At 37.2% G+C, this 13,246-nt stretch overlaps 1 protein-coding gene across 5 annotated transcripts in view; it reads left to right on the top strand.

Moving 5' to 3' along the window:
• FAM20B (FAM20B glycosaminoglycan xylosylkinase) overlaps positions 1-13,246 on the top strand; it is a 49,374-nt gene that overhangs the window by 18,541 nt on the left and 17,587 nt on the right. For all 5 annotated transcript variants that reach the window (XM_081299958.1, XM_081299955.1, XM_081299959.1 and 2 more), the window contains 2 exons: positions 702-788; positions 3,921-4,030. In XM_081299958.1, the coding sequence (XP_081156084.1) occupies positions 702-788; positions 3,921-4,030 (197 nt within the window). The remainder of the gene's footprint in view (positions 1-701; positions 789-3,920; positions 4,031-13,246) is intronic.

The following is a 13,246-nucleotide window of genomic DNA, read 5'->3' as shown; positions in this document are numbered from 1 at the left end:
TCTCACTAAAAAAAATTAAGCAGTGTCAGGACTATTTTTCCCAAAGAAATTTAAACTTCTTTTATAAGCCTTACCACAGCCATTCTGGTAAGTGAAGTTTTTCCTTTATTTCTTTTTTCTTTTTTTTTTTTAAGAGAGAGAAAGATAGAGAGAGAGAGAGAGAATTTTTTAATATTTATTTTTTAGTTCTCAGCGGACACAACATCTTTGTTTGTATGTGGTGCTGACAATCGAACCCGGGCCGCACGCATGCCAGGCGAGCGCGCTACCACTTGAGCCACATCCCCAGCCCTCCTTTATTTCTTTAGTTCACTATTTAGTAGAAGTTTATTAAGCACTAACTGTAGGTTTAACACTATTCTGACAACATACAGATGGTTCTTGCCTTCCAGAAAATTACTATGTAGCTGTATTTTAACTACATTGAAAGCCTGTTAGATGGGTAACAATAACATCTTCCATGTTTTAGTCATTGAATGATTGCTGGGGCAGATAGGGAATTCTGGTTTCCTTCTTTACCTAATCTTTAAGCCATCTACCAACAATTGGGTGCTAGCCCAGAATTGTTCTTGAGGTTGACAGAGAAGGTGTCAAAGGAGCACAGTCAGGTTTGCTCTGACTGTGTATTCTACCTCTTATGCTGTCACCTCTGGTACTGGTATAATTCATGTCAACATTTGTGCTTCCCATTCCCTTTGCAGGTATAGCCGAGACTATGTGGTGGAAGGGGAGCCATATGCTGGTTATGATAGACACAACGCAGAGGTAGCAGCCTTTCATTTGGACAGGTACGTGTAATCCCAATGGGTTATGTTCACTCTGTTTCCTTTCCAGAATCTCTCTTGACGAGAACTGTGAACTCCTCCTAAGTGTGACACTTTAATAATAACTTGGACTTGTTACCTATTTTAAATAACTGGTTGACTAAATTCCATTATGTTTGTGTGAGTCCCTCATATGGGTGACACCAGGAACACCAAAGTAAACTTTAACTTCAGAGTTTTACTTCCTTTTACCTCATACCATTCCTGGCATTCCGTTTGTCATTATCATGAGTGAAGATCTTGATAAATAAAATGGCAGGATGAAAACCAAATTTTTGAGTTCAAATGTCTGAATTATTATTGGTCATTAATAATATGACTCATCCCCACATACTGGCAACATACAGCCTGAAATATATTCTCTTATATTTTTAAAATTTATATATATAAATATACAAATATATATGTGTGTGTTTATGTGTATATATAAATATGTATGTGTGTATGTATGTATATATATATGTGTGTATGAAAAACATTAACTGCCTCAAAAAACAGTAATTAAAAAATAGATATGAATTCTATAATCAGGAAAATTAATAGGTTTTTCTCAGTAGGTTTCTAGTCAGAAACCTGTTAGCTGAGGTGTCTAGTATTCCAGTTACTCATCTCACCAGTTCTGTGTGGCATATTGACTGACTTTAAATGAAATTATTCACAATATTTATTTAAAAATAAATCTATAAGGGAACCATAAAGAAATAAGGGTGAATTTTTTTTTCTATTAGGAAGGATTTGTTACATGTTTCTACAAATCTGTGTATACCCTAAAATTTTATTAGAAAATGTGTCAAGAACACAGGAAGTTAACTGAATAGGAATTATCAACTGCTAATAAATATGGGAGTTCTTTCTTACTAGAAATCTTAAAAACTAATTAAAACCATGGATTACTATCTTTACCTGCTGAAAATGGCAAAGATTTTTTTTAAAGGGTAATACTTTATTGGCAGGAATAGATATGCTCCTTATAAAATTCTTAATTTCAATCTTTCTGTTAAGAACGCTGGCATTTTGTATCAAAGTATTAAATGTTCATACCCTTTGAACAAATAATTACCTTTTTATGCATATATCTAAGGTATTTCTAAGAAGTACCCTGGAGAAATAATTTAAAAAATTTAGATATATGTACAGTTATTTTAGCTGTAGCATTTTATAGTAGTGAAAAACTGGTAACAAACTAAATACCTACTAATATGGAAAAACTCAAATAAATGTTTATAATACCATGAATTTGGGCAACATCTTTTAAGACCTAATGACTGAGAGTTGGGTAAATCTTATTCCTCACATTATGGCACACTGGAATCAAGCTGTCCAAGACTTTGTTTATTTGCCTATTTTCTTTTCTTTTTTTTTTTTTTTAGTATTTATTTTTTAGTTCTCGGCGGACACAACATCTTTGTTGGTATGTGGTGCTGAGGATCGAACCCGGGCCGCACGCATGCGAGGCGAGCGCGCTACCGCTTGAACCACATCCCCAGCCCCTATTTGCCTATTTTCTTCATTCCCAGCTCCTTTCTTGTTTCCTATTTGTTGAACACCAGCAGGTCATGCAGAACATCCTTTCCCCATTTCCAGAATAATATTTATATTACCCAATATGGGAATTTTTGTTAATATATATAAAGAGGTATATCATTATTCTTTTATTTTTTATTTTTCCAGCTCTGGCAAGTTTTAATTTTTCACACAGTGAATGTAGAGTGAGATATTCTTCGTACAGAAATAGTTACTTTTGATAACAATTGAACATAATATTGTAGTTTATGATTTGTGCTTTGGGGTCTTGTATTTGAAAGTTCTTTCCTACCTTAAAGCCAGATATTCTCTGGACAACCCCTATCTCTTTGTTAATTGCTCCTAACCAGCCCCAAGTGCTGCTGTGATACTGCCCTTCAGCACTAAACTGCCTGCTGTCCTTTGGCCAGCAATGGTCAGTGGGCAGAAAGACTACATCCCACCCTTTTTCTTCTGTTCATGGCTCCTGACACTTCTGCTTTGGTTTTGCTGTTTTCCTATTACACTCAGATTTAGATACCTTCTTGGGCCTTAGGGGTTTTCTCTCAATTTTTGTGTTACTTTGCAGATCTTTTGGTCTCTTTGCTTTTGTGGCTTTTCTAAGATTAGGTTTAGGGCAGAATCAGCAGCCTAAATAGTGGATTATTTATTACATAACCACTTTTAAAGTCTTTCTAATGATATGGGGAAGGTTCCTGATGCAAGAATGAGTAAAAAGCAGGATGCAAAGCTGTACACAGTGTAACTCCATGATATGCACATACATGTAAGAATGTTTATACGTACATGTGTGAGCATATGTAACTCAGAATATGTTTTTACATGCATTTTAAACTATATAAGTATGAGCTCAATGGTGTGTGCATATGTGTAGTATGTGTTTATACATTCATGGAAAGGAAAAATGCTTACATGCCAAAATGTTATTTCTAGGTTGTGGAATTATGGATGATCTTTATTTTCTTCATTATTAATTTTTTCTGTGTTCCAAATTCTGCCCCTCTAATTTTTCTTCAGGGAGTGTGTGTTTATTAGCCAGGAAGATTAATTTATTTGAAAAATGATTGTTTTTAATCGTAAGGTTTTTAATCATAGTGCTTTTTAGACCATTGATGACAGAGACCTCCAGATGTTCTGTATTTAAGTTGTCCTGTGTTTATTCTTTTAGGTCAATTTGCATAGTTTTATCAGTGTGCTATTTTACTCAAAGTTTTGAACCCATGTATGAGTTTAGGCCCAGTTTTTTTTAATACTTTATTTTTAATTTTTATTATGAAAAATTTCTAACAGTAGAGCGAATAGCATAATGAACTGATATACCTGTTCCTTAGACTTAACAACTATTCACATTTTGGCCAGCTAGTCTAATCTTTTTTGCTGAAGTGGAAAATAAATTACATCAATCTTAAAATTAAACTCCTAAATATATGTACCTCTAAAAAACAAGATTTACCTGCCTACCTAAATCTCTTCACACATCTAACATGATAAACATAATTTTTGAGACTGTTATTTATTTAAAATACATCTTTTAAGAATTTTTTTCTTCTCTTCTTCAACCTTCCAAACCAGGATTCTGGGTTTCCGCCGAGCCCCCTTGGTGGTTGGCAGGTTTGTTAATCTACGGACAGAGATCAAGCCTGTTGCTACGGAGCAGCTGTTGAGCACCTTCCTAGCTGTAGGTAAGAAGATTATAGAGGACATTTAGATAGGGGAACAGTTAATAAGTTAAATGGGGCATCATCAGCAAGGAGGTTCACATTTCTTAGGACTTGAAGAACTCGAGAGAACACAAAAACAAATAAGCAGAGCCAGGTGCCATGGCACTCGCCTGTAATCCCAGTGACATGGGAGATTGAGGCAAGAGGACCACAAGTTCAAGGCCAGCCTCAGCTATTTAGCAAGGCCATCAGCAACTTAGCGAGACTCTGTCTCAAAATAAAAAGGACTAGGGATGTGACTCAGTGGTAAAATGCCCCTGGGTTAAATCCCCAGTAATAAATAAACAAACCAAATAAAAAACCTGGTCTTGGGTTGGTGGGGGAAACAGATTTAAAGGTAAATGGAAATGAAATTTTGCCCAGTGCATACCTTCTTGCCTCTGAAGTAGAAAACAAGGTCAGTTACTAATAGTGAAAACAGTGATAATTTTATTTCTTCCACTTGGTCTCACAGTTAAGTCTCAAATTCAAAATTTGGCCTAAATAAGTTACTATTTACATATCATTGGCTCACTTATTTTTTATATACATGTGTTTTCTTGGCAGCTGTCTTCTTATAATTGAAGAAACTTTAAGGTAACTCTGTAAGAGGATCAGATATTCCCTTGCTAGGGTTGCATTTGGGCCTGGAACATCACCACCACCTCCTCCTACTCTGCAAGGGTCAACTTAACTCATTGTGCATGAAGCTAGCTATGATGTCTCTGGTTTCCATTATCTCACTCTGAAATGAGGGATCTAACATTCTCACTCCCAGTCCCTTTGTGGGCATGATGAGAATGGGAAAAAAATCAGAGGTGCTATGGTTTCTTAACCTCTTCATAGTGACTCTTCTTCAGTGATGTGGTATTCTCCTTTGTGGCATGAATGTTGAGTCAGATATTACAAAATGAGACAGATATTATAAAAGTCCTTGCTTTTTAAAAAAATTTTGTATTTGTTTCAACTAGTTATACAGTAGAATGACAGTAGAATTATTTATGCACTTTGATGTATCATACATACATGACATATACTTTCTCATTTTTCTGAGTGTACATGTTGCAGAATCATATTGGTCATGTAGTCACATAGATACATACAGTAATAATGTCGTTTCATTCTACTATCTTTCCTATCCCCACATCCCCTCCCCTCCCCTCTACCTAATCTAAGGTGTTCTATCTAGGGTAATCTCTTCTTCCCTGGTGCCACTTCCCCCACTTTATTGTGAATTAGCTTATGCATATTAGAGAAAACATTTGGCCTTTGGTTTTGTGGAATTGCTTGTTTCACTTAGCATGATATTCTCCAGCTCCAACCATTTATTGGAAAATGCCATAATTTCACTCTTCTTTAAAGCTGAGTAATAGTCCGTTGACTATATATATCACCTTTTCTTTATCCATTCATCTATTGAGGGACACCTAGGTTGGTTCCATAGTCTAACTATTGTGAATTGAGCTTCTCAATATAGTATGTTGATTGTAAGTCCTTTGGGTATAAACCAAGGAGTGGGATATAACCTGGTCTTGTCACTATAGTAAGCTGATTTTAAGTCCTTTGGATATAAACCAAGGAGTGGGATAGCTGGGTCAAATAGTGGTTCCATTCCAAGTTTTCTGAGGAATCTCCATACTGCTTTCCATAGTGGTTGCACCAATTTGCAGTCCCACCAGCAATGTATGAGTGTACCTTTTTCCCCACATCCTCGCCAACATTTATTGTTGCCTGTATTCTTGATGATTGCCATTCTGATGCTGAGAGCCATTGCCAAGTAGGAATGACGCATGGCATGACCCAGGTCATTTGCAGTGACATTGCATGTAAGGTGACCTTGCTCAAGGACCAGGGCGGATCCGGGTTTAGGGTGCTCCTTGAGTTTAGGGTGCTCCTTGGGTTTAGGGTGCTCCTTGGGTTTAGGGCGGTTCCAGGTTTAAGGTGTATCCTGCTGGGAATAGGGCGTATCCTGCTGCCTGAGGCCTGCCCGCTCCTTGAGTTCCCTTGAGTTCTCTGAGGGATTCAGAGAGTATTTTGGGATGCAGAGTCCAGTGGCCCGTATGGGGAAGAACCCGCGACCTTGGCAATGCCGCAGTCTGGCTGGGCACAAAATCATGAGCCACCACACACCTTGTAGATTCAAACAGCAACTCTTTATTCCCGAACTCACACCTGCACTCTACACACAGGTTCTGGGGAAATCCACGCTTCCACTGGGCTCTGCATCCCAAAATACTCTCTGAATCCCACGAGAACTCAACGGGACCTCAATGAGCGGGCAGGCCTGAGGCAGCAGGATACGCCCTATTCCCAGCAGGATACACCTTAAACCTGGAACCGCCCTAAACCCAAGGAGCACCCTAAACCCGGATCCGCCCTGGTCCTTGAGCAAGGTCACCTTACATGCAATGTCACTGCAAATGACCTGGGTCATGCCATGTGTCATTCCTACTTGGCAGTGGCTCTCAGCATTCTGACAGGAGTGAGAGGAAATCTTAAGAGTAGTTTTGATTTGCATTTCTCTAATTGCTAGAGATGTTGAACACTTTTTCATGTATTTGTTAATCAATTATATTTCTTCTATAAAGTGTCTGCTCAGCCCTTAGCCCATTTATTGATTGGGTTATTTTTTTTATTTTTATTTTTTTCGGTGGTAAGATTTTTGAGTTCATCGAAGTACACGTGGTGAAGGTTTTCTCCTAATCTGTAGGCTCTCTCCTCACTTTATTAATTGTTTTCTTTGCTGAGAAGAAGCTTTTTAAGTCAAGTCCATCCCACTTATTAATTCTTGATTTTACTTCTTGTGCTTTAGGACTGTTATTAAGGAAGTCAGATCCTAGGCCAATGTGGTGAAGATTTGGGCCTGTTTTTTCTTCTATTAGGCATAGTGTCTCTGTTCTAGTGCCTAAGTCTTTGATCCACTTTGAGTTGATTTTTGTGCAGGGTGACTGATGAAGGTTTAATTTCATTTTGCTATGTGTGGATTTCCAGTTTTACTAGCACCTAACCCTAACCCTAATAGGCTATCTTTTATCCAGTGAATGTTTTTGGCACCTTTGTATAGTATCTCATAACTATATTTATGTGGGTTTGTCTCTGTGTCCTCTATTCTGTACCATTGGTCTACAAGTCTACATGCCAATACCATGCTGTTTTTATTACTGTAGCTCTGTAGTATAGTTTAAGGTCTGCTATTGTGATTGGTTGGTATCGTCATGGTCTCCTGTTTCACTTTTCTTGCTAAGGATTGCTTTAGTTATTCTGGGTCTCTTATTTTTCCAAATAAATTTCATGATTGCTTTTGTTATTTTTATGAAGAATGTCATTGGGATTTTAAGAGGAATTACATTAAATCTGTATAACGGTTTTGGTAGTATGGCCATTTTGACAGTATTGATTCTGCCTATCCAGGAACATGGGAGATCTTTCCATCTTCTGAGGCTTTCTTTAGTTTCTTTATTTAGTGTCATGTAGTTTTCATTATAGTGGTCTTTCACCTCTTTTGTTAGATTGAGTCCCAGGTTTGTTTTTTTGTTTGTTTGTTTGTTTTTTTTTTGAGGCTATTGTGAATGGAGTAGTTTTCTTAATTTCTGTTTCAGTGGACTCATTGCTGATGTACAGGAATATGTTTGATTTATGGGTGTTGATTTTATATCCTGCCTCTTTGCTGAATTCATTTATTAGTTCTAGAAGTTTTCTGGTGGAATTTTTTAGATTCTTCTAGATGTAGAATCATGTCATCAGCAAATAGTGATAGTTTGAGTTCTTCTTTACTTATTTGTATCCCTTTAATTTCTTTCTTTTGTCTAATTGCTCTGACTAGCGTTTCAAAGATGATGTTGAATAGAAGTGGTGAAAGAGGACATCTTTATCTTATTCCAGTTTTTAGCAGAAATGCCTTCAATTTTTTTCCATTTAGAATGATATTGGCCTTGGGTTTAGCATATATAGCTTTTACAATGTTGAGGTATATTCCTACTATCCCTAGTTTTTCTAATGTTTTGAAAATGAAGGTGTGCTGTATTTTGTCAAATGGTTTTTCTGCATCTATTGAGATGATCATATGATTCTTGCTTTTAAGTCTGTTAATATGATAAATTATGTTTATTGATTTCCATATGTTGAACCAACCTTGCATCCCTGGGATGAATCCCACTTGGTCATGGTGCACTGTCTTTTTAATGTTTTTGTATGCGATTTGCCAGAATTTTATCAAGAAATTTTGCACCTGGGTTCATCAGGGATATTAGTCTGAAGTTTTCTTTCCTTGATGTGTCTTTGTCTGGTTTTGGTGACAGGATGATATTAGCCTCATAGAATGAGTTTGGAAGGGTTCACTTTTTTTCTATCTTATGGAATACTTTGAAGAGTATTAGTGTTAATTCTTCTTTGAAACTCTTGTAGAACTCAGCTGAGAATCCATCTGGTCCTGGGTTTTTCTTGGTTGGTAGGCTTTTGATGGCGTTTTGTATTTCATTACTTGAAATTGATCTATTTAAATCATGTATGACCTCCTCATTCAGTTTGGGTAGGTCATATGTCTCTAGAAATTTGTTGATGTCTTCGATATTTTCTATTTTATTAGAGTATAAATTTTCAAAATAGTTTCTAATTATCTTCTGTATTTCAGATGTGTCCATTGTGATATTTCCTTCTTCATCTTGTATTTTAGTAATTTGAGTTTTCTCTCTTTTTGTCTTTGTTAGCATGGCCAGGGGTTTATCTATTTTATTTATTTTTTTGAAGAACCAACTTTTTGTTTTGTCAATTTTTTCAGTTGTTTCTTTTGTTTCAATTTTATTAATTTCAGCTCTGATTTTAATTATTTCTCATCTTCTGCTTTTGGTGTTGATGTGTTCTTCTTTGTTTAGGGCTTTGAGATGTAGTGTTAGGTCATTTATTTGTTGACTTTTTATTCTTTTAATGAATGCATTCAATGCAATAAACTTTTTTCTTAGTACTGCCTTCATAGTATCCCAGAGATTTTGATATGTTGTATCAGTGTTCTCATTTACCTCTAAGAATTTTTTTATTTTATCTTTGATTTCTTCTACTATCCATTCATCATTCAATTGTGTATTATTTAGTCTCCATTTGTTACACTCACTTGTATTTTTTATTTTATTGTTTATTTCTAATTTCATTCCCTTGTGGTCTGATATTCGCAGGGTATTATCTCTGAGTTGTTTTTTTTTTTTTTTTTTTTGTATTTACTAAGAGTTGCTTTGTGGCATAAGATATGGTCTGTTTTAGAGAAGATGCTGAGAAGAAAGTATATTTGCTCATTGATGGATGAAATATTCTATGTCTAATAAGTCTAAATTATTGATTGTATTATTTAGTTCTATAGTTATTTAGTTTTTGTTTGGAAGATCTGTCCAGTAGTGAGAGAGGTGTGTTAATGTCACCCAGTATTATTGTATTGTGGTCTATTTGACTCTTGAAATTGAGAAGGGTTTGTTTGATGTACATAGATGCTCCGTTGTTTGGGGCATAAATACTTACAATAGTTATGTCCTGCTTATATGTACTTCCCTTAAGAAGTACGAAATGTCTTTGTCTCTTCTGATAAATTTTGGTTTGAAGTGTACTTTATCTGAAATGAGAATGGAAACCCCTGCTTGTTTATGCAATCCTTATGAGTGATAAGTTTTTCCCATCCTTTCACCTTCAGTCTGTGGATGTCTTTCCCATGAGGTGAGTCTCTTGAAGACAGCATCTTGTTGGGTCTTGCTTTTTAATCCAATCTGCCAGTCTGTGTCTTTTAATTGATGAGTTTAGGCTATTAACATTTAAGATTATTATTGGGATATGATTTGTATTCCCTGTCATTTTGATTTATTTCTAGTTTTTGATTTGTCTTAGTTTCTCATTTGATTGAATGTCACTTTAGTGTAGATCCTCCCTTTGGTTTTCACTTTTTTTTTTTCACTTCACCCTCATGGAATATTTTGTTGAGAATGCTCTGTAGTGTGCGTTTTCTAGTTGTGAATTCTTTTAATTTTTGTTTATCATGGAATGTTTTAATTTCATCTTCAAATCTAAAACTTAATTTTGCTGGATATAAAATTCTTGATTGGCATTCGTTTTCTTAAAGAGCTTGAAATATATTATTCTAGGACCTTCTAGCTTTGAGGGTCTGGGCTGAGAAACCAGTTGAGTTCCAAATTGGTTTTCCCTATGTGTAATTTGATTTTTTTTTTTTTTTATCTCATAGCCTTTAAGATTTTATCTTTATTCTCTGTGTTAGTTATTCTCATTATAATGTGTCTTCGTGTGGTCTGCTGTAATTTTGTACATTTGGGGTCCTGTAAACCTCTTGTATTTGATTTTCCATTCCATTCTTTTAGGTTTCGGAAGTTTTCTGCTATTATATCATTGAAAGATTGTGCATTCCTTTGGTCTTTCACTTTCTGTATTTTTTCTTTGATTTTTGCTCCTTATACTATCCTTTACTTCACATACCAATTTAACTGTATACAATCTGAACTCCTTCTTGGATATTTCTTTTTTTTTTTTTTTTAATATTTATTTATTTAGTTTTCGGCGGACACAACATCTTTGTTTGTATGTGGTGCTGAGGATCGAACCCGGGCCGCACGCATGCCAGGCGAGCACGCTACCACTTGAGCCACATCCCCAGCCCCCCTTCTTGGATATTTCTTCTATCATGTTATTAGTGACTTCTGTTATTGAAGCATGTTGATTTGTTTGGAGCACTTTATTCCCTTGTTTTTTCATGTTGTTAGTGTGTTTTCCCATCTGAAAGTAAGGATGTAAGGCAAGATACATTCTACCCTGCAGACCTACAGTCTCCCTGAAGGTTTCCAGCATTTTGCCTTTACTGGTAAGACCAATATCAGCAGTATATAGCCTTAAACCTAATAGCTCCCACTAAGGTGTCTACTGCTTTCTTGCATTGAACCAAAATGATGAGTTCAGTAACTATTTATAGTACAAACAGAATATTTGTTAAAATGATTTACAATTCAAATGGTGGATGAGAGAACAGAGGTAGTATAGTATGCAATATTCACAAGGGAGGAAGAGAGAAGCTAGAAGTAAAAATTCACAGGAAGAGTGGAAGAGGAGCCGACAGAGATTGGCTGTTGGAGAAAAGTTGGGGGGAAAAATCCAAGAAAATAGACAATAGAGAGGAAGAATATGAACAAAGAGAAAAAATTAAAGATATAAGAATACAACAAAAATACAAAACACCATTCATATATCATTGTCCTTCACACACTGATGCATAAAAAACATCCTGTTCCAAATATGATAGAGAAATTAGTAAATCAAAAAATAAAATAAATCTTGCTGGAAAGTACAACTGTGTCAATGTTCAACAGTTTCTCAGCCCTGTCTCTGACATCTCTTGGGATCACCAAACCCAGATCAGCTCTCACAAACCCAGTTTCTGTCCCACCGATCTGGGCTTCAGATACCTCAGGCTCAGCCGCACTGCATTCCCGGAATCTCAATGCTGCTCCTACTTGCAGAGAGACCACTAGAGGATACACTCATGCAAAAGAGCACCCCTGAGGTGCAGCACCAAGACAAGGGCCACCAGTACTCTCAGCAGGAAGACCCCAGGCTCCTCCAAACCCACAGGCACCCCCACATTGGACCTGAAGCTCCCAGCTGCAGTCCCCAGACAGAGGCTCTTGTGGTGGTAAACTGCTGGCACCCAGGCCCCAGGCCTTGGCTGGTGTCCCAAAATGGGTGCAGCCACGTGCAACCAAACCTGGAGTCTCCCCCAGAGCAGTCCTCTAGGCTGTGGTAGCAGTGGTAGTGGCCATGGTTGTTGGCAGCAGGCAGTGGGTCAGCAGTAGTGGTGGCTGCAGTGGCAGCTGCAGCTATAGCTGTGGGGGCAGTGTCACCAGGCGATCTCCGGGGTCAGCAGTGTTCAGCTTCAGTTGCATCCAAGGTAGTAGTTTCTTCTGTGGCAGCAGCACCCAGGAAGAAGACCTTCAGGTGATCTCAGGTTGGCAGCAGGGGAATCAGAGGCAGCAGCAATGGCTGTAGCGGTACAGTGAGTGGTTGATTGACAGGAGATCTCTGGTTCAGCGGCAGCTACCGTGAAGGTAGCGTTGCAATTCGCATCTGAGGTAACTGAGGCTGTGCCCAGAGAAGAGGCCTCTGGGCACGGCAGCAGCGTCTGTGGCCTTCACCTTGCTTTTTGCTAGAATGAATGGATTTATGTATAAAATTAGGTAAAACTGAATGTTTTTAAGATTTGTGAGAATCAACATTCAGAGTTTAAATTTGTAAGGCACAGGCTATGCTTTTCTACAGATAGCCAAAAGCATGTGGTGTCACTGACTTGTTTCAGATGTTTTCTAATTACCTTTGGTTGTTCAGTTTTGTGCTAAACAAACTTGAATCCTGTGGATTTAGGATAGAGAGGGGGACGAGAAATAGCCAAGATGTCACTCCTCAGAGACTCATAGAAGATTAACTTTATATTGTATGAAGTATGGGGAGGTGAGATGCCAGAAAAAAGCTTATAGAGGAAGTTCTTAACACTTGACCCAAGTGTTGAAGAGTCAGTATGAGTTTCCTAAGCATCAAGGAAGAGAGGGCATTGGGTAAAGTAATGGGATGATGATAATGCAGGATTGATGGGTGCATTTGGGGAGTGATGATCTTCTAGATACCCTCCAGCACGGGGCAGGTAGAAGGACTAGACTGGGGGTATAGTTTTTAACAACAGGCTAATCTTCGCACAATCTTCTTGTCGTATTTTTCAAGACTTTTTTTTTTTTAAGAGCAGTTTTAGGTTCACAGTGAAATTGGAAGATAGAAGTTTCTTAAACAGGGTTGGGGCTATGGCTCAGCGGCAGAGCGCTCGCCTAGTGCGTTTGAGGCCCTGGGTTTGATCCTCAACACCACATAAAAATAAATAGATAAAATTAAAGTATTGTATCCAACTGCAACTAAAAAATAATTATTAAAAAATAAAGAAGTTTCTTAAACATCCCCTGTCCCCCACATCAGAGATTCCCTCATTATCACCATCCCACATCAAAGTGGTATAATTGTTAAAGTTGACTGGCACATGTTAGTCACCCAGAGTTCATAGTTTATATTAGGGTTCAGTCTTAGTTTTGTACATTCTGTGAGTTTGTACAAATATATAATTGCATGTGTCTATCATTTAGTATCATGAAATATTTTCACTGTTCTAAAAATCCTTAT

Source organism: Spermophilus citellus (genome assembly GCF_964194105.1).
Source record: "Spermophilus citellus genome assembly, chromosome: 6".
NCBI classification, from domain to species: Eukaryota; Metazoa; Chordata; class Mammalia; order Rodentia; family Sciuridae; genus Spermophilus; species Spermophilus citellus.
Note: the sequence above shows the minus strand (reverse complement) of the source record. Positions and strands in the feature narration are given on the sequence as shown.